Source organism: Malaclemys terrapin, chromosome 4, assembly GCF_027887155.1.
Source record: "Malaclemys terrapin pileata isolate rMalTer1 chromosome 4, rMalTer1.hap1, whole genome shotgun sequence".
Taxonomy (NCBI): Eukaryota; Metazoa; Chordata; order Testudines; family Emydidae; genus Malaclemys; species Malaclemys terrapin.
The window spans coordinates 126,573,627-126,596,473 of record NC_071508.1 but is presented as its reverse complement, the minus strand read 5'-3'; the positions used below and the strand labels follow the sequence as shown (position 1 = coordinate 126,596,473).

At 41.2% G+C, this 22,847-nt stretch overlaps 1 protein-coding gene across 5 annotated transcripts in view; it reads right to left on the bottom strand.

The window, feature by feature from the left end:
* Positions 1 to 263: 263 nt before the first annotated feature.
* Positions 264 to 22,847, bottom strand: part of LOC128835634 (B2 bradykinin receptor-like) — a 44,034-nt gene continuing 21,450 nt past the window's right edge. For 2 of the 5 annotated variants that reach the window (XM_054025212.1, XM_054025213.1), the window contains exons 2-3: positions 7,984 to 8,067; positions 264 to 4,722 (exon numbers count right to left, since the gene is read on the bottom strand). In XM_054025212.1, the coding sequence (XP_053881187.1) occupies positions 3,582 to 4,715 (1,134 nt within the window). In that variant the 5' untranslated portion in view covers positions 4,716 to 4,722; positions 7,984 to 8,067 and the 3' untranslated portion in view covers positions 264 to 3,581. The remainder of the gene's footprint in view (positions 4,723 to 7,983; positions 8,068 to 22,847) is intronic. The other 3 variants (XM_054025215.1, XM_054025211.1, XM_054025216.1) reach the window with 3 other exon arrangements.

The following is a 22,847-nucleotide window of genomic DNA, read 5'->3' as shown; positions in this document are numbered from 1 at the left end:
CTATCAAGTTGGTAAACTGAGACATAAGTTAACCTCTTTGTCTCTACTTATCTATTTGTTTAAGTTACTTGTCCAAAGTTTACAGAATTCAAGTAGCAGAACTGAGAAAAGATCCCAGAAGTCTCAGACCGATACCCGAATCATTAGAAATGATATTCCTTCCTAATAAAGGTCTTGTGAAGCTTTTATGATCTTCCATATAACATTATTGCTACAGTATAACAAAATGATGGATAATACTATGTTCTTTATTAAGATCCTCTTCAAAATCCACTTGTGACAATTTGATCACTTATTCTATGCCCAGTAAAAAAAGTTTCCTGCATACACACATCATTTCAAACACAGTTCTTAGCCTATTTAGATTTCCATACACATACAGCTATGTGTCAATGTACAGTAATGGTTGAGAACTTAAATGAGAAATAATAATACTTAACACTTTTATATAGTGACTTACAAACATTAACTAATGAATATTAACCACTTCCCAATGAGAGAATAAACAAATGTTATCCTTATTTTACAGCTGTGGAAGCAGAAAGAGAGAGGTTATGTTATTGGCCCCAAACCACACAAGGAGTGAGTGGTGTATAGACAGGAAGGGTAGCCCAGTGGCTAGTGTGATAGCCTGGGTCTTGGAAGACCCAGAGTGAATTTGCTGCTCTTGCTACAGATCTCCTGAGTGACCCTGGACAAGTAATGTAGGCCCAGATTTTAAAGATCTTTGAGTGTTGTTCTGCCCAGCATTGAAGTAATTTAGATGGCTAAGATACTCAGACCTTGCAATGCTGAGCAGAACAACACCTAAAGAACTATAAAAAGTGAGTCTTGATCTCTTTGTGCCTCAGTTCTCCATCTGTAAAATGGGATGACAGAGAAGTACTATCTCACAAGAAGGTTGTGAGAATACATACATGAAAGTTTGTGAGGTGCTCAAATACTGTGGTAACAGAGGCTATATAAGAGCTGAAACAGATAGTGTAAGAGCCTAGAATAGAACTCCCAGTCCTGTGCCCATTATGTACTGTTCATGGCTTTTATTTATATGACCAATAGTAAAACTGTGTTGATCCTGCCCACATTTTTCTCCATGAACTTGGTGGACAACAAACATAAGCTTATTGAGATGATAATAGGGCTCTGCAGTTATTATGGGCAAAATTCTGCCTTCACTTTCTCTAAGCAACCCCACTAAAGCTACTTTGACATGATAGACTCTAATGGTTTCCAAAGGCTTATGGCAGAAAGTTCTGTGGTCTTTAGTGACGTCAGTGAGGATGTTAAAAAAAAAAAAAAAAGGGATATATTTTTTTTCTTATCATTAGAGATGGCCAAAATGGTTCAAGTTTTGGGCAAAGGTTCAGGGAGATTCTTATTTTATCAGAAACAAACCCAATCCCAAAGAGTTCTTAAGGTTCAAAAAAGGGTAGCTTTTTTCCTGTTTTAAAAATAATAATTTTCCCCACCTCTGCATAAATTATTCCTCATCTTACTTCTCTGGAAATTCTTCCTCTCACAAACCTGCCATGCTGCTTCTGCTTTTATCTAGGAAGGTAATCAGAGAAGAAAACTTTCTATTTTGATGTCAGGCTAGGGTGTCCTTCAGTATTCTTTCATTTAGAGCTAGTCCAAACTTGGTATATCCTTCCCGTGGGAAATTTTGACATTTCAGTATTTCCTGTGAAATGAAATTTTCAAGAACAATTTGTTTTCAGTCAGTCAAAAAGTTCTGTTTTGATAAAACTGAAACATTTCAGTCTGATTTTGACTTTTTTATTATATTATGGTTTCTAATATAATATCAAGCAAAATACATTTGTAAACAATAAGCTAATAAACAAAAAATTGAAAATATTCCATTGCACCATTCTTGAAACAGTTTAAATTTTTTTAAATGAAATTTTGTCAGAATTGACATATTCCCACAGCACATTTTACATTTGTTAAAAAAAAAAAAAAAAAAAGGCATATTCTGAGGGAAAAGCTTTCCATCAGAAAATTTTGAACCTGCTCTGCTTTCATTGTAATTTAGGGCCACTCTACTTATGCTTTTCATAATATGCATCTTGGCTCCCAGCAGCACTGGAGTGAATCCACTGTATGAGTAAATAACACTTGCTACTGCATAAGGACTTGAGCCTGCAAGCTGTTGAGCACTTACTGAAAAAGGCTGAGTGTCATCAATTGACTTCAGTTGTACTCTAATGTCCAGAGCCTAGTTCTGCAAAGCGCTGAGCACTCTCATCTCCAGTGTTAGCACAATTCAGCAGCTGCTAACACAATCACTCTGTGCAGCTCAAGACTCGTTTTGCAGTGTGGCTGCTTTCACTTGAGCTAGGCTTACTCATGAGGAGTTAACTCATGTAGCTAAGTTAACTCTACAGTGCAGATATAGCCTATATTACATGATAAAGAATATGCTCATGCATTCCTTAATCATTCAGGTCTTCCACTAGCATCAGTTTGATTTCAAAGGCAGTTATTGTGTGTTTTTTTTCCATTATACGTCTGTTTTTCTTTTTTTATGAGTATACCTCACGTATGTCTAATCTGTAATCTCATGTATTAATTATACAGCATCACAGACGTGAATTATTCTTTACAGACAGGTATAAAATACAAGTCTTTGCTCCTGAACAGTTTACATTTCTACATTGTCAACTACATTCATTCACTCAAATTGTGCTCTCAGTTACACCTGTGCAACCCTTGTTGTTGGGGGTTACACAGATGTAAAAGACTAGAAATTGTCCCACTCTAGGGAATATAGGATTCCACTCCATTCCTTTCCACCCCATCAAAGTCAGAGCAATCCCCAAAAGGTATAACCTGGCAATCATGTAAACAGCAATTTTTGGATTGGAGCATTTGGAACATCTTATTAACCAAAGGGGGAAAATAATGTGGACACTAAACATCAATTTAAATTGAAAGGGGGGAGGTATAGCTCAGTGGTTTGAGCATTGGCCTGCTAAAGTCAGGGTTGTGAATTCAATCCTTGAGGGGGCCATTTAGGGATCTGGGGCAAAAATCTGTCTGAGAATTGGTCCTGCATTGAGCAGGGGGTTGGACTAGATAACCTCCTGAGGTCCTGTCTAACCCTGATATTCTATGATTAATGATCCTATAAAACCTTCCATTCACTATAGTCTCATTCAAAAATGTTCCTTATATTAAAAATGTATTCTTTCAAATGTATGGGTACTGTGGTTAGCTTCATAATACTGACAATAGCTGTTATAACATGGCTTTACTTAGAGAACTATATTCTGATGTCAGACACTTATCTTCATTAGCAATATAAATATTTAAAATGATAGTGTGTCAAATATACTTCAGCCATGAATATATAAATATATCATGAAATGTGATTCAGTCATGAAAAATGTTATCCATTAGCTGGTAGAAGTAGGTGCCTATCATGGAGTTTTGTATTGAGATTGGCTCCCCAAACTTTCATGCATCATGAATGCAGCCAGTGCATACAATGGGGTGCCATAATCAATGGATATTAAGGACAGTTTACGCACTGATATGTTGAAAGGTTTTCTTGTAACTTTGCAATAAGCAAAACAGTGCTATCGTGCTAATGAAGAAGCAGACTTTTTCTTTGGGCATTCAATCGAAATGGACGTTCTCAGAGTATCCAAAGAATTCTCCATCTGGAGGGACTCTGATTTGTTGAACATCCTAGGCAGGCAGCATTTGTAGAGTTCCCTGGATTTCTTTCTGAACTGCTTGCCTACAATGACATACAATACTGGGTTAAGGCAGCTGTTGCTATAAGCACAGTATGTAGCTACCTGGGTCACCAATTCACTGACATCTTTAGTAATGCAGTCAGAAATGATGTGTACTTGAATTAGTATGTCAATGAATGTGGTGACCTGGAAAGGAAGCCAGCAAATGATAAACAGCAAAAGGACAGCAAGGACCAAGATGGTGGCTCTCTTCTCAGTCTGGGTTTCTGTGAGTCTTTGTATTTTGTTGTCTCGTAAGGCTTTGATTATTTGAATAGTACAATAGGTAATTACACAGAGTGGGATCAAAAAGCCCACAGTATTCAGCAAAATGTGTGTTGCAGTTGTCCAGTGTGTGGATGGATACTGAAGAATGCAGGCTCTGCCCTTGGCTTCTTCCACATAACTGACAGACCTGAACACTAGAACAGGAGAACATATGAGCAATGCAGACACCCAGATGACAAGGCAGTTCCATCTGGCACATGTATCTCGTCGCATACGTCCAAGAGACATGGTTTTCACCAGGGCCAGGTAGCGATCGATGCTCACCATCATCAAAAAATAAATGCTAGAATATAAGTTCATGTAAATGATTGCATTGACAACCTTGCAAAGGAAAGTGCCAAAAGGCCACTTAAACTGATTAGCAATATTAATGGCCCAGAAAGGTAAACCGCAAACTAACATCAAGTCGGCAACTGCCAGGTTTGCCAGGTAAATTTCAGCCACCGTGCAGCGACTCTTGTGGAAACACAAAACGCTGAGGACAAAGCCATTCTCTATCACTCCCAGGACAAAAATGATCCAGAGGAACATAGGCTGAAATGTATATAACCAATCCCATGCATCCAAAATAATGCAGGTAGAGCTGCTGCTGTTTTCTGATGTGTTGTGTGAAAAAGACTGATTGATTCCAAGCTTCCAGGTAGTCATACCACTGGAAATATTTTCTGCTCTGATGGAATCCATTTCTCTGCTGGAAAATAAAATGTGAAATAAGATAATTGTATACTGCACATCACTGCTAAAGACATGATAAATAAAGTAAAATCGACTGTTTATACTCCGTAGGAGCATGTCTTTTAACAGAATACAGACTGACAATTAATTGTATATAGCATGTGGTTTACCCTCTTACAGATACTGCATATCTGCAGAGGCTTTGAGACAGTAACCACAGGAGCATCCCAGGTGGACCTCGTTCAAGTGACTGAAAACAGAAGAGATGAAACAGCGGCAGATGGGGGGCGGGGACTGTGGTTTGGGATGACTGAGGCTGGGACAAAATGTTTTTATGGATCATTAATTCTAGCAATATAAACTAGAGCATTTTTGATACCTTGCGCAGGCTGTTGGTTTTCTTCATGGTTTATCTTTTTGTAGGGTTAAGTGTAGTCTCCTATAGGACAGACTTGTATTCTCGCTCTCTTTCTTGATAGTTTTATGGTGTGCAGGTGTTGTGCTTGTGGCATCTCACTTGTTATTTTATATCCTTCCTTGAAAAGTGGTGATTTGGTTTCTACAGGACATGATGATCCTCTCCCCCTCTTTCTTTAATGGTTTTTAGACTACAGTGATGGAATGAATGTTGTCAGCTAAGCACATTTTCAAAAGCAACCACTTAATGTGCAACTGCGATTTTGGACAGGTAAATTTGTGAGTGCAAAACCTGCATCTGCCAGCAAATTGGGTTGCTTGCCTTCTAGTGGCTGGATTCACATGCCTATTTTTTGCATCTATAATACCCTGCCTGATCCACAGAGCGTATGAGTGTTACAGCCCCAGCAAGAGAGTCCTGCTTTTAGTCTGAAGGACCCTGTTTCAATTCCTGGTCTGATGGCCAAGATGATGTCTGTCACATAAGTTCGGGCCTGTCCAGGATTTCTGTGGGACAATTTTAATGCCACGTGACAATCTCTTTGAGAATGTGGCCCTGTGTTGTTAATATTGCACAGCTTGGAATGCCTTCATGTTTCACGGGAAGCACTTCAGAGGCACTAATGTCAGTTAGGTGCCTAAATTCTGATGAGTTCAATTGGAAGTTGAGTGTCTAGCTGCCACTCTGGGCCTTTGAAAATCTGCCCCTTGCTTGTTACTGTTATATTCATAGGTTCCAAGGCTAGCAGGGACCATTGTGATCATCTTGTCTGACATCCTGCATAACACAGGCCATAGAACTTCCCCAAATTCTTTTAAACAAACATCCTATTGAGATTTAAAAATGGTCAGTGATGAATAATCCACCACTACCCTCGATAAATTGTTCCAATAGTTAATTACCCTCACTGTGAAAAATGTATGCCTTATTTCCATTCTGAATTTGCCTAGCTTCCAACATCCAGCCATTGGATCATGTTATACCTTTCTCTGCCAGACTGAAGAGCCCAATGTCCAATATTTGTTCCCCACATAGGTTATAGACTGCAATCAAGTCACCCCTTAGTCTTCTCTTTGTTAAGCTAAATAGAGTGAGCTCCTTGACTCTATCACTATAAGGCATCTTTTCTAATCCTTTAATCATTCTTATGGCTCTTGTTTGAACCCTCTCCATATTTTCAACATGCTCTGGAACAGTGGACACCAGAGCTGGACACAATTTTCCAGCAGCGGTTGCACCAGTACCAAATACAGATGTAAAATAACCTCTTTACTCCTACTAAAGATTCCCCTGTTTATGCAGCCAAGAGCATACTGTGATATTTTTAAACTGTAAGTATGCCCTTCCTGGGTTTGAGTGTAGCTGTCAAGACTGAGTGACAGGTATGGAACTTGCCTTATGCCAAGTCTTTAAAATGCCATAACTTTTATTATAGTTTTATTGGCAGCTGTTTCAAATGTATTTGTAATCAAGGCAGTTGCTTGATACAGCTGGTAACTTGACAGCAAAAGGACAACTATAGATCTCATTGAAGGGCTCAACTATCTGCAAATATAAGCTATGCTCCGGTTACTGCCTTTTCTAGCTGACAGCTGGAAATGTACATAAAACATACTTGCTGGAAGCAGGATCACTACAAAACTGACATTAATTTATTATTACTGTAGTATCTTAGAACCCTCATCAAGATCGGGATTCTTTTGTACAAGTTGCTGTAAAGGCAGGTAACAAAGAAGATAGTCTCTGCCCCAGAGAGTTTATAATATAGTTGTCAGATAGGGCGGGGCAGGACAGGGGAATGAAACAGACAGAGGGAGCTGGGCAGATGACACTTTAAAAGGAACAGAGTTTAGCAGACAAGTAGATATCATGGTCATTTAGGGTGACCAGACAGCAAATGTAAAAAATCGGGACCGGGGTGGGGAATAATAGGAGCCTATATAAGAAAAAGCCCCAAATATCAGGACTGTCCCATAAAATCAGGACATCCGGTCACCCTATGGTCATTTGTGTATCCATCCCCCATGAGCAAGATAAAGTTCAGTATCCATTAAGTTTTATGGTGAGTGCAGTGTTCTCAACTGTCCAGAATTCATGTTGTGCAAAATATAACACCTTCTCATACCCATATCTAAACTCAGGAGCATATACCCATCCTCTGACATCATCACTGGCTCTCTGTCCTCCTCAGAACCCATTCAAACAACCTCCCTCATTTTCTTCAAATTCCTGCCTGGTTTTGGCCCCTTATCCATTTTACTATTGTCTGAAGAATTAGTGGCATGTCACAGTGAGTTACCCTGTGACCGAAGGTCTTGGGAACACCTTGATTTTTGGAGCTGTTTGGTACAATTAATTTTGATGTACTTCCTATAATTTAAAACCAAACACACTCATACCAGGAGTTTTATGTGTAACATTGTACTTATTTTGATTGCAGCCTTTCCTCCCCCCACCCTTAGTTTGTTGCTCATTGTCTTATATTGTAAAAGCTGTTTGGTGCCAGGATCGTGTCTTTGTGTGAACTCCCTTTATGCAGTACAGGTATAATGTTAAGGCTCCAGGATCGTGACATCCACCATTCTAAGCAACCTCATCACTGCAAACTCCTCTATACCCGCAAAAGGGCTCCCACCAGACTTCTCTCTCCTGCTCTATTCAGCGCCTTCCTGCAAAATGCTCAAGTCACTGAGCAAAAGTTCAGTGTTGGCAGTGGCAATTTCTCACCTAGTTTCATATGACACCTGTATCAGGATACCAGTGCTAATAAGCTAAATATCTGAGAGCTCTGAGGATGTGGTAGTCCATTTAATGTTTTGCAAATAACTTTGCTTTACTCCCTCTTCCTGTAGCACTTACAGATTTATGCCATAAATGTACTCGGCAGACTGGTGGACGAGTACCAATCAATTGGTCATTCCTGAACAGATGTCCCGTAGGATGCTGCAATTAAACAGAAGCTGTTTATCTTCATGTTAGTAACATAAAAGGTTCTGACTTGGTGAAGAGCATTATAAGAGTCCTTTATTTTGTGCTCTGTGGTTGGACATATGCACATATTTAAAAGGCATTCATTTGCAATTCAAAGAAAGTTCATAAAGGTTGTGACATTGCTTGGCAATTTCTTATTCCTCCTCCTCATAATTATGACTAGCAGAGGAAGCCTACCCCACTGCAGAATGTTAATTTTACAGTGAATAGCAGCACAATAAGGAGAGAGTACATGTTTAGGATATTTCTCCCTCACCTCATCTCTTTGGGATTACATTTTTAGAAGGGAAGCATTTACAAAGACCATTCTGTAAAATAAAGTAAATTATTGGCATTGTAGCCTATGCAATGACTATGATTTTGTCTTCTGTGTACTGGACCCCTCATACTGCTTGAGTTAGCTAGCTTCCATTTTGTGTTCAGTTGAGATGTAGCCTGTTACAATGGAGATACTATGTGTGAAATCTTCTCCCACCTCAGAACCCTAATCCACAGGCTACTTTGAGGCAGGTTTCTTTCCTGCATGAAATACTGAGAGAGCCAAGCTCTCCCCCCCCCTCCAATATATCAGGCAGAGTGGGGATTTGAATCTTCTAGATTCTAACTGAGTGCTTTAGTTACTGGGCCATAGGCACCATTTTCTCTATCAGCTATATTTTGTATATGTCCTGATCAGGTAGGCATGTTCTTAGACAGCCTCCAAGCACCCCTACCCAACAGGGCTCCAAAGGTGAGATATGTGGGGGAACATCTAGTTTGTGAATCCAGCTGCAGCTTAGATATGAGTTAGGTGTCAAGCTGCTCTTAGGTGGCTTTGTGGCATGTCCACTGACAGACATTTAGGCACCATGGAGAATGTAGTGGTGGAAACTTAAGAGCCCAGGGACTTCAGGTACCTCCAGGGCTAGGTAGCAACAGAGTGGTGGTTTTGTGAATGCCAGCGAGCCTAAATGTCAATTTTAGGCAACTAACAGGAAAGGTGCCTACATCCCCCTGTGAATCCAGTATTAGCTGATTCATCCAAAATTCTACTAGAGATGCCCAGGCAGTCACCATTGAGCTTTGCTCAAGCTTGAAAGGAATGCAGTACACTTCCCTCAGTGACCAACCAGCTTTGTTACCTGTGTGGAGTGGAACCATGATCCAACCCTCATCCTCAGCCTGGTCTATCACATTTTGAACTCAATGGAAAGACTCCCATTGACCTCAGTGGGGGTTGCATCAAGCTGCCTCTCCTTCTGTGCTCTCTTTGAGTTACCTAGGGCTGAAGCAACCAGAGTCTAAGTTCCTGGTGAGGATTCTGACCAATCCCTGAATTGAGCCCAAAGATAGAGGAGCATCTTGGGTTCTACCTTACTCCTCCCATCTGTGAGCATCCATGCAGCAGTTAGCCAGAATCTGGCCCAATGTTAGTTATAAAGCTTTGGAGATGAAAAGCACTTTGTAAGAATCAAATATTGGTATAGATGTGGGAGTAATTTATGAATACTGCATAAACCAGGATTTTGAGATCAACTTAGGTAATATATTTAAATGCTGCAATGTTATGCAACATGTTCTCTGCAGTGTAGACGAGCACTCATTTGATTTTACCACTTGTTTATATCATGCATTTACTGAATGATCCATGGTTTACACAGCTGTGGAAATGGTAAGTGTCCTTAAGCCATGGTTTTCAAACATTTACAGTGACCTCACACGACCATTAGCTTATTTATAATAAATTATGTAACAATAAATAATAGTTACATGTTTACACGCAGGGTGTAAATATTGACCAGGCAGGATACAGAAAGGCTAAAAGCCAAGACAGTGTCTTTCCAAGGATGGGTTGGTTTCATTTCTTTGTTTAAACACTGTCCAATGCTAGAAAACTATCACAAGTAAATATAAGTGGCTAGGGAACCTCAGCTGAAGTAACCTGGCAAACAGCTCAGGATTTGACTCAGAGAATCTGATGTTCATCTCGCCTCTGCTGTGCTGCAGATTTTTTTGCACAGTTCTCTGTGTAGCTCATCTCTCACAAGGACAGGCAGGCATTAACAGTAATTGCTTTCTTTGCTCTGAAGTCACTCTTCAAATTTCAGACTGAGGAACTACTGGAATTTAATTGTTGAACACAATGCACTATTTCTAGAGCGCTTAAGGTCTCTAGTCTCCTAGGGTTTCTCTGATTTTGTAAAATAGATGCATATCCTGAAATGGCTGTTTGCTTACATCAGCTGGAGATTTAGGGCTGAACTGCATCACCATAGGCTTCCCTGACTCAAGCAATAGATAGATATTCCTTGCCTTTGATGCCATGTGGTGGGGTGTAAACACCACCGAGGTGAACAAAGGGTTAACAGAAGTCTGAGAGCTTAATTAACCCCTTTTGCTCCATCTGGAGGGTGTGTCAGGCTTGATTTGTTATCAGACCTAGCTGAGGCAAAGCTAAGTCGTCTACATAAAGGAAGGAAGTGAAAGCTACAGGAGAGGCCTAGGAGGAGAGTAGGTTGGAGTTTCCCTTCACTCTAGGAAAGGACTTATGGGGAAACTGTAGGAGAGGAGTTAGCCCCACTGGTAGGCCCTGTGAAAAGGAGCCCAGGTAGTTGGTGTTCTGGATCTGGAGAGGCAGCTGGGGAGATCCTAGTAGGACTAAAAGCTCAAGTCGGACTTGGTGGAGATAGCCTTAGTTTGGTTTGTTTGGGGTTTTCTGTGCCCTGTTGGGAGATACAGGGAGGAAGCCTAGGAGTCTGCTGCTTTGTGAGAAAAGTGGAACTGCAGAGGAGCCTGGATGGGAATAAGATGCTTTGTTAATAATTAGACTTCTGTGGGACACTAATATCCTCCAAAGAGTAAGACTTTAAGGTGATCTGGCTGGAGGGCTGTCACCAAACCAAGCGGACCGTAGAGGGCCAAAGTGGCTGTTGGCAAGGACACCGGGTGCAGAGAGCCTGCTGTGCCATGCCCCGCCATGTGGAGGTCTGTTGGCCAGTAAGTCACTCTTCTACATGCTGCCTGTGCAAGTATGAATAACTTCCATCCCCTCCTCACCCATAATTAAAGAAGGAAGAGACTGTATTTTTAAAGTAAAAATGTCCATTGCTTGACAATGCTGGCTTGCACTAACTAGGTATGTCACAGCTAAATTGCTATGATCTCAGACTTGGGTCCATTGAGAAGTAATGGCAATTGATAAATCATTTTCTGTGTTTGTATAGAGCCTAACACACAATGATACCCTAACCCATGACTGGGGGGTTACTAAGCACTACTGTACCACACATAATAAAAAAAGTATAAAGGAGAACACACCTTCTGCTGTGAAAGCTCATAACATTCTTTACCTATTTAGAACCCAGTCCTGCAATGTAGCTCATCCAGGTGGTCCTCTTTGCCCATGCAGTGAAGTCAGTGGGGTTCTAGGACAGCACGGGAGTCTGCTAACATATAACTCATTGCAAGGTGGTAGCTTTTAAATATACTTTAGAAATATTTTGTTCCACAGTGAAAAGTGGCCATGTCTGTGGCTTTTGGAGGTGCTGACCTGCTCTCGTGGGGCAAAGACACACAAGAGCACATTTTTGAATAGGAAACACTGAAACTTAACTGTTATTACTACTACTACTGCTCTTCCAGCTTTGTTCACTTAAGAAAACAGTGGCCAAGTGATCTTGTTTGTTGTAAATTATTGCCTTCTATGACCTCTTAGTATTGAGACCAGTGAAGGAATCACTGACATCTCTTTAAGACATTGGTCCAAATTCAGCACTGACATAACTTCACTAGAGATAACAAAGTGTCAACTTGGTCCATTGATTTCTTCAAATTAGAGGATTGGGCCAAAAATAACCCTGATGAGGTTCAACAAGGACAAGTGCAGAGTCCTGCACTTAGGACGGAAGAATCCCATGCACTGCTACAGACTAGGGACCGAATGGCTAGGTAGCAGTTCTGCAGAGAAGGACCTAGGGGTCACAGTGGACGAGAAGCTGGATATGAGTCAACAGTGTGCTCTTGTTGCCAAGAAGGCTAACGGCATTTTGGGCTGTATAAGTAGGGGCATTGCCAGCAGATCGAGAAACATGATCGTTCCCCTTTATTTGACATTGATGAGGCCTCATTTAGAATACTGTGTCCAGTTTTGGGCCCCACACTACAAGAAGGATGTGGAAAAATTAGAAAGAGTCCAGCGGAGGGCAACAAAAATGATTAGGGGTCTGGAGCACATGACTTATGAGGAGAGGCTGAGGGAACTGGGATTGTTTAGTCTCCAGAAGAGAAGAATGAGGGGGGATTTAATAGCAGCCTTCAACTACCTGAAGGGGGGGTTCCAAAGAGGATGGAGCTCAGCTGTTCTCAGTGGTGGCAGATGACAGAACAAGGAGCAATGGTCTCAAGTTGCAGTGGGGGAGGTCCAGGTTGGATATTAGGAAACACTATTTCACTAGGAGGGTGGCGAAGCACTGGAATGCGTTACCTAGGGAGGTGGTGGAGTCTCCTTCCTTGGAGATTTTTAAGGCCCGGCTTGACAAAGCCCTGGCTGGGATGATTTAGTTGGGAATTTGTCCTGCTTTGAGCAGGGGGTTGGACTAGATGACCTCTTGAGGTCCCTTCCAACCCTGATATTCTATGATTCCCTTCTGCTTCTCTGCTGCCAAGACCTGAACAGGATGGGCTGTATCATTGCCAATACCATAATGTGAGATGCAGTCACAACATCCTGAGCATAACTCAGCTTCTCTGCTCCAACTGTCTCTGTATTTTTAGTCATACAAGATATCTTATTTCCTGTTTGACACCTGGATTAAATTTATGGTGAGCATATACCTCTGAACTCAATGGAATGACTACTACTTGTAAGGGAAGGCATCACTTGGCTTAAAATGACTGGAGATGTTAATGTACTGGATTTTGTCAACAGAGTAGTGTTATCTCAGGAATCTACTCATGACTCTGAGTTCTGCATTGCCTCAAAATGTTAAAAACACAGCATGGAAATATCTGTGATTAGTTAGCTTCAGGCTCCATTCAGGAAACCCAAGATAAGCTTTCTTGTCTCAGTCCTCATGTGGACAAAACTCCCACTGACTTCTGCAAGATTGTGGTTAATCAATATGAACATCTCCCACCCACCTAAGCCTTTACCAGTTCTACCACATCCCATCTGCTGGAAGATTATCATTTCAGTCGTGCCTCCGAGCCTCTAGTTATGAACCAGGACCACATTTGCACTGTACAAACACTGAAGAAAAAGATGGTGCCTGCCCAAAGAGTTTGCAGTCGAAGTATAAGACAAGAACCAGCAAGTGGATACAGACAGAAGGGAGAGCACAATTTAAAAATGAGAGAATTCTGGTCAGCATAATGGGCAGTGGTCTCAGCACATGCCAGCTACCTAACTGTTCTCAAATGAGGATAACAGTTAATCATAGAAATGTAAGGTAGGGCTGGAAGGGATCTCAAAGTCATTAAGTCCAGCGTCCTGTGCTGATGCAGGACCAAGTAAACCTAGATCATTCCTGACAGGTGTTTGTCCAACCTGTTCTTAAAAACCTCCAATGAGGGGGATTCCACAATCTACTCCAGAGCTCAATTACCCTTATACTGTAATTAGAAAGTTTTTCCTAATATTTTAATCTAAATCTCCCTTGCTGCAGATTAAGCCCCTTTCTGGTTGTCCTACCTTCAGTGGACATAGAGAACAATTGATCACCCATCACCTTTATAACAGCCCTTAACATATTTGAAGATTGTGATCAGGACCTCCCCCCCCTCATCTTTTCTCAAGACTAAACATGCCAATTTTTTTACCTTTCCTCATAAGTCAGGTTTTCTAAACTTTTTATCTTTTTATATTATTATTGCTCTCCTCCGGATTCTGACCAATTTGTCCATATCTGTCCTAAAGCGTAGCACCCAGAGTTGGACACATTACTCCAGCTTAGGCCAGTGTCAAGTAGGGAGGGACAATTTATCTCCCATGTAAATACCAATGCTGTTAATACCCCAGAAATAGAACCAGGTAGGTACCCGCTGTATGTGGGCAGGGGTGGAGGGGATCCTGTTTACCCCCTCCCCAGCCCTGCCGCGCTTGCAGTTTACCCCTGACCCCTCCCTTGCTCCAGAGACCAACCCTAGCTCCTGCCCCACTGTGCTTTTACCCCCGGCCCCTTTTACAATTATTTCCCAGGGGGGGCCTACAAATATGTTTGGCCTTTGTCTTTACTGAATTTCATCTTGTTGATTTCAGACCAATTCTCCAATTTGTCAAGGTCATTTTGAATTCTAATCCTCTCTTCCAAAGTGCTTGCAACCCTTCCCAGCATAATATCATTTGAATATTTTATAAGCATACTCTCTACTCCATTATTCAAGCTATTAATGAAAATATTGAATAGTACTGGACTTAGAACTGACCCCTGTGGGACCCCAGTAGAAACGCCCTTCCAGTTTGCTAGTGAACCATTGATAACTACTCTTTCAGTATGATCTTTCAACCAGCTGTGCACTCACTCTATAGTAATTTCATCTAAACTGTATTTCCTTAGCTTGCTTATGAGAATGGCATATGGGAGTGTGTCAAAAGCCCTACTAAAATCAAGATATATCCCAACTACTACTAACCTCATATTCATTAGGCCAGTAACCCTATCAAAGAAGGAAATTAGGGTGGTTTGGCATGATTTATTCTTGATAAATCCATGCTGGCTATTCTTTATAACCCTATTATTGTCTAGGTGCTTAAGATTGATTGTTTAATCATTTCTTCCAGTATCTTTCCAGGTATCTACATTAGGCTGATTGATCTGTAATTTCCTGGGTCATCTATGTCCCCCTTTTAGGATAGGTACGATATTTGCCCTTCTCCAATCCTCTGGGACCTCACTCATCCTCCATGAGTTCTAAAAAGATAATTGCTAATTGTTCTGAGATTGCTTCCTAGTTTAAGTACTCTGGGATGAAGTTGATCAGGTCCTGCCAACTTGAATACATCTAATTTATCTAAATATACTTTAACCTGATCTTTCAGATGTGGTAGCTCTTGTCCCATACGTTGCTGCCCATGTCTATTACATACCAATAACAATGGTCTGATTGTCGTTTCTCTTACAACAGCTTTCCACTTGTGTAACTCTGTTAAGTACCGTGGCATTTTCCCTAACTTACACCAGTGTAAGAAAGAGAAGAACCAGTCGTGGTGTCCCTTACCTCCTCACCTATGTGCTATTCTTCTTCCTCCTACCGTAGTCCATGGCAAAACTCCCATGGATTTCCCTGAGAGAAGGACTGGGCATTTAATTTTAATATGGAATATAGCTGCCCACAAGTCTCACTCATACATTTGAATAGGAAGCAGTGCTCCTGTCTGATGATGGCCACAACAATTAACCAGGAAGTGGAATCTCCCACCATCTCTGTAAGTTTTCCATCCAGTGTGGTGCGTTTCCACAGTTCATGACCATTCACAATGAATTTGGCATAGATGTTAACATATTATTTAGTCATTTGTGTCTTAATAAGGGATGGGTTCTGCTGTAATATTCAATGGGAGTTCAGTGCATGGTAGGTATCATGTCCAGAGTGAGCCTATCTGCAGTACACATAGTATCTTACATTTACACAGGAGCTACAACAGGCCAAACCAGCATTCTGTGCATCCCAGATAAATGCCGCTAGCTTTACAATACAGCTGATTGTCATGGGCAGCAAAATACTAGGGGCAGGAGGAAAATCTGGTTCGCAGCTGTTTATTATTCTGTGAATAACTGCAGGCTCCGAAGGGCAGACATTCGCCCAGGGCAAAAACCCTAGAGCTGGTGCTGTAAGTATGTGTTTAGATCTAAGTTACATGACAAATGTAGGGCAGAGATATCAATACTGGTACAAAAATGATATTAATAAAATTATGTATATATTTAATAGCAGGTTATTAAACTTGCTTGTGTCTTAACTGAAGCTTACAATATATTTATCATTTCTTTCATACATTCAGTGCTTGGATAAAAGTATGTCAAATGCAGGTATTTTTGTTTAATTATATGAAATATTCAAGCTAACCAAAGGAATTTTAGGAGGCTTCTACCTTATCTCCCAAGGACAAGCAAATATTCGGGAAGATAAACATGGCTTTACAGATGTAAAATGTTTATTACCTCCAAGTCTTTCCACACTGACCTTGGAATGCAGTTTTATAACTTCAATTTTGCTTTAATACTCTATACTATTTGCTTTTATACTGTGTAGGGTAGGGATAGGGTCCATAGTGACCTAGACAAATTGGAGGATTGGGCCAAAAGAAATCTGATAAGTTTCAACAAGGACAAGTGCAGAGTCCTGCACTTAGGACGGAAGACTCCCAAGCACTGCTACATTCTGGGGACCGACTGGCTAAGCGGCAGTTCTGCAGAAAAGGACCTGGGGATTACAGTGGACGAGAAACTGGATATGAGCCAACAGTGTGCCCTTGTTGCCAAGAAGGCTAATGGCAAATTGGGCTGCATTAGTAGGAGCATTGCCAGCAGATTGAGGAAAGTGATTATTCCCCTCTATTTGGCACTGATGAGGCCACATCTGGAGTATTGCATCCAGTTTTTGGCCCCCCACTACAGAAAGGATGTGGACAAATGGGAGAGAGTCCAGTGGAGGGCAATGAAAATGATTAGGGGGCTGGGGCATGTGATTTATGAGGAGAGGCTGAGGGAACTGGGGTTATTTAGTCCACAGAAGAGAACGGTGAGGGTGGGATTTGATAGAAGACTTCAACTACATGAAGGGGGATTCCAAAGAGGATGGAGCTAGGCTGTCCTCAGTGGTAGCAGATGACAGAACAAGAGCAATAGTCTCTAATTTCAGTGGGGGAAGTTTAGGTTGATATTAGGAAAAACTATTTCACTAGGAGGGTGGTGAAGCATTGGAATGGGTTACCTAGGGAGGTGGTGGAATCTCCATCCTTAGAGGTTTAAGGCCCGGCTTGACAAAGCCCTGGCTGGGATGATTTGGTTGGTGTTAGTCCTGCTTTGAGCAGGAGGTTGGAGTAGATGACCTCTTGAGATCTCTTGCAACCCTAATCTTCTATGATTCATTATTGTGATTCATGCTTTATACAGAATATTTGATAAGAGTCTGTAATTACAATTGTAAATATACTGCAAATGGTAGATTGAAAATCTAGAAACCATTTAGTCAGAAAACCAATCAACCAATCAACCAGAGTGTCTTATCAAAGAATAGGACATATCTCCCTTTGTATACGATACTAGCTTGATACAAAGGTAATCCTTATTTCAAGAAGAAAAAACGTAAAATATTCATGTTTTACGAAGAGACCTGATTGTGAAAGGAATGTAGCGCAGTGGTTCTCAAAGCTGGTCCGCCGCTTGTTCAGGGAAAGCCACTGGCTGGCTGGGCCGGTTTGTTTACCTGCCGTGTCTGCAGGTTCGGCCGATCGCGGCTCCCACTGGCTGCGGTTCGCTGCTCCAAGCCAATGGGGGCTGCGGGAAGGGCGGATAGCACATCCCTCAGCCCGCGCCACTTCCTGCAGCTCCCATTGGCTTGGAGTGGCAAACTGCCACCAATGGGAGCCACGATCAGCTGAACCTGTGGACGTCACAGGTAAACAAACTGGGCCAGCCTGACAGGGGCTTTCCCTGAACAAGCGGCAGACAGGCTTTGAGAACCACTGATGTAGGGTATATTATCAGATTAATTAATCTAAGCATACTAGAAAGTATACTAGAAATATCCTAATTGAAATGAATTTTATAATTGCTCTTAAAAACTACATTCAGAAAATACTCTAGGAAAAACATGTGTAGTTAGAAGTGTTTTAAACCTTGTGTTTATTCCTTAAATGTTTAAATGGCAAATACCTTTGTGAAACCCACACTTTCAAATATCTTAACTAAATGCAAAGCTCCTAATATCATTGCTATGTGAATGGTAAAATGCTTTATGTACCTTCACCAAACTTGTAAAGACAAGAAGAACCTCTACAAAGATTGGTAAAAAGAAAAGACAATTTTTTTTGATCATTTAAGAATTTGAAAAGACTATTTTGAGAGCTGACTTCTATACAGGAAACAAGAGTATTTGGATTCATTTGAAACTGAATTTGAACTCCTATTAAACTCTGATGGAACTAAAGGGATATCTCAGAAAATGGACTGAATAAAAAGAAAGAGCTAAGTTATCTGATGCTTCCCACCACAAGAACAAAGAACAAAGCCGGTTTCAAGCGGAGTGCCCCAAGGGTCGGTCCTGGGGCCGGTTTTGTTTAATATCTTTATTAATGATCTGGAGGATGGTGTGGACTGCACTCTCAGCAAGTTTGCAGATGACACTAAACTAGGAGGCGTGGTAGATACACTAGAGGGTAGGGATCGGATACAGAGGGACCTAGACAAATTAGAGGATTGGGCCGAAAAAAACCTGATGAGGTTCAACAAGGACAAGTGCAGAGTCCTGCACTTAGGATGGAAGAATCCCATGCACTGCTACAGACTAGGGACCGAATGGCTAGGCAGCAGTTCTGCAGAAAAGGACCTAGGGGTCACAGTGGACGAGAAGCTGGATATGAGTCAACAGTGTGCTCTGGTTGCCAAGAAGGCTAACGGCATTTTGGGCTGTATAAGTAGGGGCATTGCCAGCAGATCGAGGAATGTGATCGTTCCCCTTTATTTGACATTGGTGAGGCCTCATCTGGAATACTGTGTCCAGTTTTGGGCCCCACACTACAAGAAGGATGTGGAAAAATTGGAAAGAGTCCAGCGGAGGGCAACAAAAATGATTAGGGGTCTGGAGCACATGACTTATGAGGAGAGGCTGAGGGAACTGGGATTGTTTAGTCTCCAGAAGAGAAGAATGAGGGGGGATTTGATAGCAGCCTTCAACTACCTGAAGGGGGGTTCCAAAGAGGATGGAGCTCGGCTGTTCTCAGTGGGGGCAGATGACAGAACAAGGAGCAATGGTCTCAAGTTGCAGTGGGGGAGGTCCAGGTTGGATATCAGGAAAAACTATTTCACTAGGAGGGTGGTGAAACACTGGAATGCGTTACCTAGGGAGGTGGTGGAGTCTCCTTCCTTGGAGGTTTTTAAGGCCCGGCTTGACAAAGCCCTGGCTGGGATGATTTAGCTGGGAATTGGTCCTGCTTTGAGCAGGGGGTTGGACTAGATGACCTCTTGAGGTCCCTTCCAACTCTGATATTCTATGATTCTATGATTCTAAAGAACCGTTGTGTCTTGATCAGGCCGACTGCATATTCAGGAGCTGCAGGTGTCACCTAAGCCAACACAGAAGACATGAAGCCAATGAAAGAGTGACAGCAACCAACTTTGAATCTAAACAGGCCTGAAAGAGGAGCATTTTCATAATTTCATGGAAATAGGAAGGAAGAGAGCAAAAAAAAAACCTCTGAAGTGAGCACCTTTCACACACAAGCCTCTGCTACCCTGCTTAGACAGCAAGCACTCCACAATCTTCCAGTCCATCTCTACAAGCAAGTTGCTACACATAGGTAAGAAAACAGAGGAGACTCCAGAAGAAACCAATCCAAAAAAAATCTCCCCAAAACTTCAATGTGGGTTGGTGAGAGAAAGTTAATTAAGACACTGATAAGGGATCACATTGAAACTTGTATAATTCTATTGGGCTATTGAAATGTGGTTGTAACTTAAAATATTAAGTTTCTCCTGATAATCACAAAGTGGTTAGCCCATGTATTCCTGAAGACTAGACAGGGGCTAAACATTGCTAAACAGAGAAATAGTGGGATTTAATTGGATTTAAGATTCTTAATATTGGTTAACTGACCTATCTCAAAACAGCTCCTTAAATGGCTTCTTCTAAAATATTTTTTTAAATTTCATAGGACGTACTTAAGATTGCTTACTTTACCCAACGATAAATTGGCTGGTTATTTATTAATAATTAACAGATCTACCTGCCCTGAAATAAATTGTTTTTCCCGTCTATCAACATTCTTAATGATCTAAGGATATACTAAATAATGGATTCATAATAATTTCGGGAAACAGTATACTTTGGTTTTAATTTACCAGGAGAAAAGTGCCCCCAGAAGCAGTTCACTCTCAAGTGTGTAATTTCTGTTAAAGGCTCTTCACAGAGAGACATGCAGAAGAGATTGTACGGGAAGTAACCAGTTTATCATTTGTGTTTTGTTTAATGTTTTCTTTTCTTTTCTTTAATGGCTGTGATGATTTTGCTTGGTCTTAATCCTGGTGTCTGTAAGGTATGTAAAAGAACCCCTGTGACTAAATTAGTGGAGTCACGATTCCTGAAATAGTCTTATGAATAGCCTGTATCAATCCATCTCTTGATAGGCTGTTGTTAGATTTGTCAATAAGAGGAACAATTAGTAAAAGCTAGCATACCATTTCTTGTTTCTCAACACAGCCTTTCTCCCTGAAACTGTTTTCCTAATCAACCTTCTGCATTTACCGGTCTCACAGCCTGTATGCAGAATGAATATTTTCATTGTGATTGTGTATTTCCCATAGAAAATGACCTCAGTTTGTGGGTTCATCTCCTTAAATCTCTCATGTAACATGAGCCTGGCTAATATAGTCGAATCTCCCCGGGAGAATATTTATTAATTTAGAAGACTTGCTCCTTTATGTAAACATTAAAACTGCAGCAAATATGTTTATCGAGGGGCCATCTGAGCTGTGGAAAGAAGACTATATATACTAGACAGAAGTGTTGTGATTAGAGTGAATAGTAAAAAGAATCCTAGTTAAAAGCTGGTTTAAGTAAGGGTGACTCATCCTGCAATATTATACACAGAAAAGACTGTCTTCCACTGATTCTATTTGTACATAGATTCCACTGTTATGCTGGCAGGCCAGAGGCCAGCTCTTGCCCACGCTGCAGGCATTAGCTAAGACCTGACAGCCTCATAAATGGAGACCAGACCAAGTCACCTGTTTGTTAGCTTTGCTCAAAATACTGTAGGTATTAGTCTTATAAAATATTTTTAGTGTTTAGACTTTATGAAATGCTGGTATGTTGCTACATGCATTAATATGTATATCCCATGTTATAAGGTAATATTTAAGTGTTTGCTTTGTAAATGTAAAAGTGTTTGCTCTGGTGAGAAACATTACCAAGTGTGAAATACTAGTTTGCCACAGGAGATATCCTCTCCTGACCAACAAAAGAAGGCCCATAGACACCAGATAAACCATTGTGGAACATCAGAGGACAAAAGACTTTGTTGATTGCTCCCCCCTCACTACGAAGAGGAGATGTGCACATGAACTCGACCCATTATCCTGAACTCTGGGGGAAGGGCATTAAGAAGAAATTGCATCTTTTTGGCTGCTGGAACTCTCTAGGGCCAGAGATTCCCAGGGGCTGCCTCCTGGTCTGCCATGAAGGACACTTTGAATAGACAGATCACTACAACTCTGTCATTCTTAGGATTTAGATGGTAACTCATTTGTATGTATGTGCTTGCTTGCTTTAACCTGTAAATAACTCTCTTATTACTTTTTCCTAGTTAATAAACCTTTAGATTATTACAGGATTGTCTACAGGAAGTGTCTTTGGTGTAAAATCTAGGGTACTAATTGATCTTGGGTAAGTGACTGATCTCTTGGGACTGGAAGCAACCTGAAAATGGTGTGATTGTTGGTGTAAGTGACAATTTATCACTAAGTCCAGTTTGTCTGGGTGGCAAGATAGACTGGAGAGACTAAGGGGACTATCTGTGATGCCATGGTAAGGCTGTTCTAGTGATCCAGGAGTTCACATTTGTTACTGGTTTGGTGAAAGCTAATTATCGACCCCACCACTGGTTTGGGGCCTCAGCTGTGTTCCCTCTAAGATGCGCGGCTGCACAGGAACCCATCCAGGGCCATGCACCTGATGAGGAGAGCCATGCAGGTGTGCAGCCATAGGGGTCTGGAAAGGAGAGAGGTGTAGGGTGAGGTGGAGAATAGGGGGTGGGTGGGGAACTTGGGGCATGCAGGGCTGCAGTGGAGGCTGTGGTGGTGGGGAGAGCCGCCTTTCCCCCGGCCCTAGTGCCAGAGTCTTTTGGAAACAGTTTGAAGAATAGGAGTTTATGCCTAACAGTCCCAATGATAAGAACATTTAACATCTCCAACCTATGTGTAAGTTGTTCTGATTTTGAAAGTCTTTAAAGATTACAAAGGAGACCTTTCTGTTACACATTAGATATTGTTTGCTGTTAAGTAAGACTACATGAGAATTAAAAAAGTCATAGTATGTCATAGGTCTAGTAGTGCAACCAATCAAAAGCACCAAAGCAGAAATAAAGGAAAAGCAAATAAAAAATCTTTCCCTATTTCTGTTCCCTTTATAGGAAAACAGTGCACATCAAGAAATAAAGAAAACATACAGCAATAATACACTTCAAAAACTAAATTTTAAGAGCTCCCACAGCATGTAATCTGATGGCACAGTGTGAAATTACAGCTGTCACATCGCATCTATAGGTAAGTGCATTGAGTTCCTTTATTTTTGGAAAAGATGAAAAACAATTACGTCTATTGTTTTTAAAGTTGTCTCGGTAGCAATGAATCCAGTGGAAAAAAACAAGTTGCTAAATTTCCCCCAGGAGCAATCCATTCAGTTCTGATGCTGTTCCTTTCAATTACCTAAAGGAAATGTGGAATAGATGCAAAACCCATCCTGCTGCAACAAAGTAGTACGGAAAATTATCAGATAAAAGGGAAATCTGGAAAAGTCTTGCCTTTTATTATTTCCAA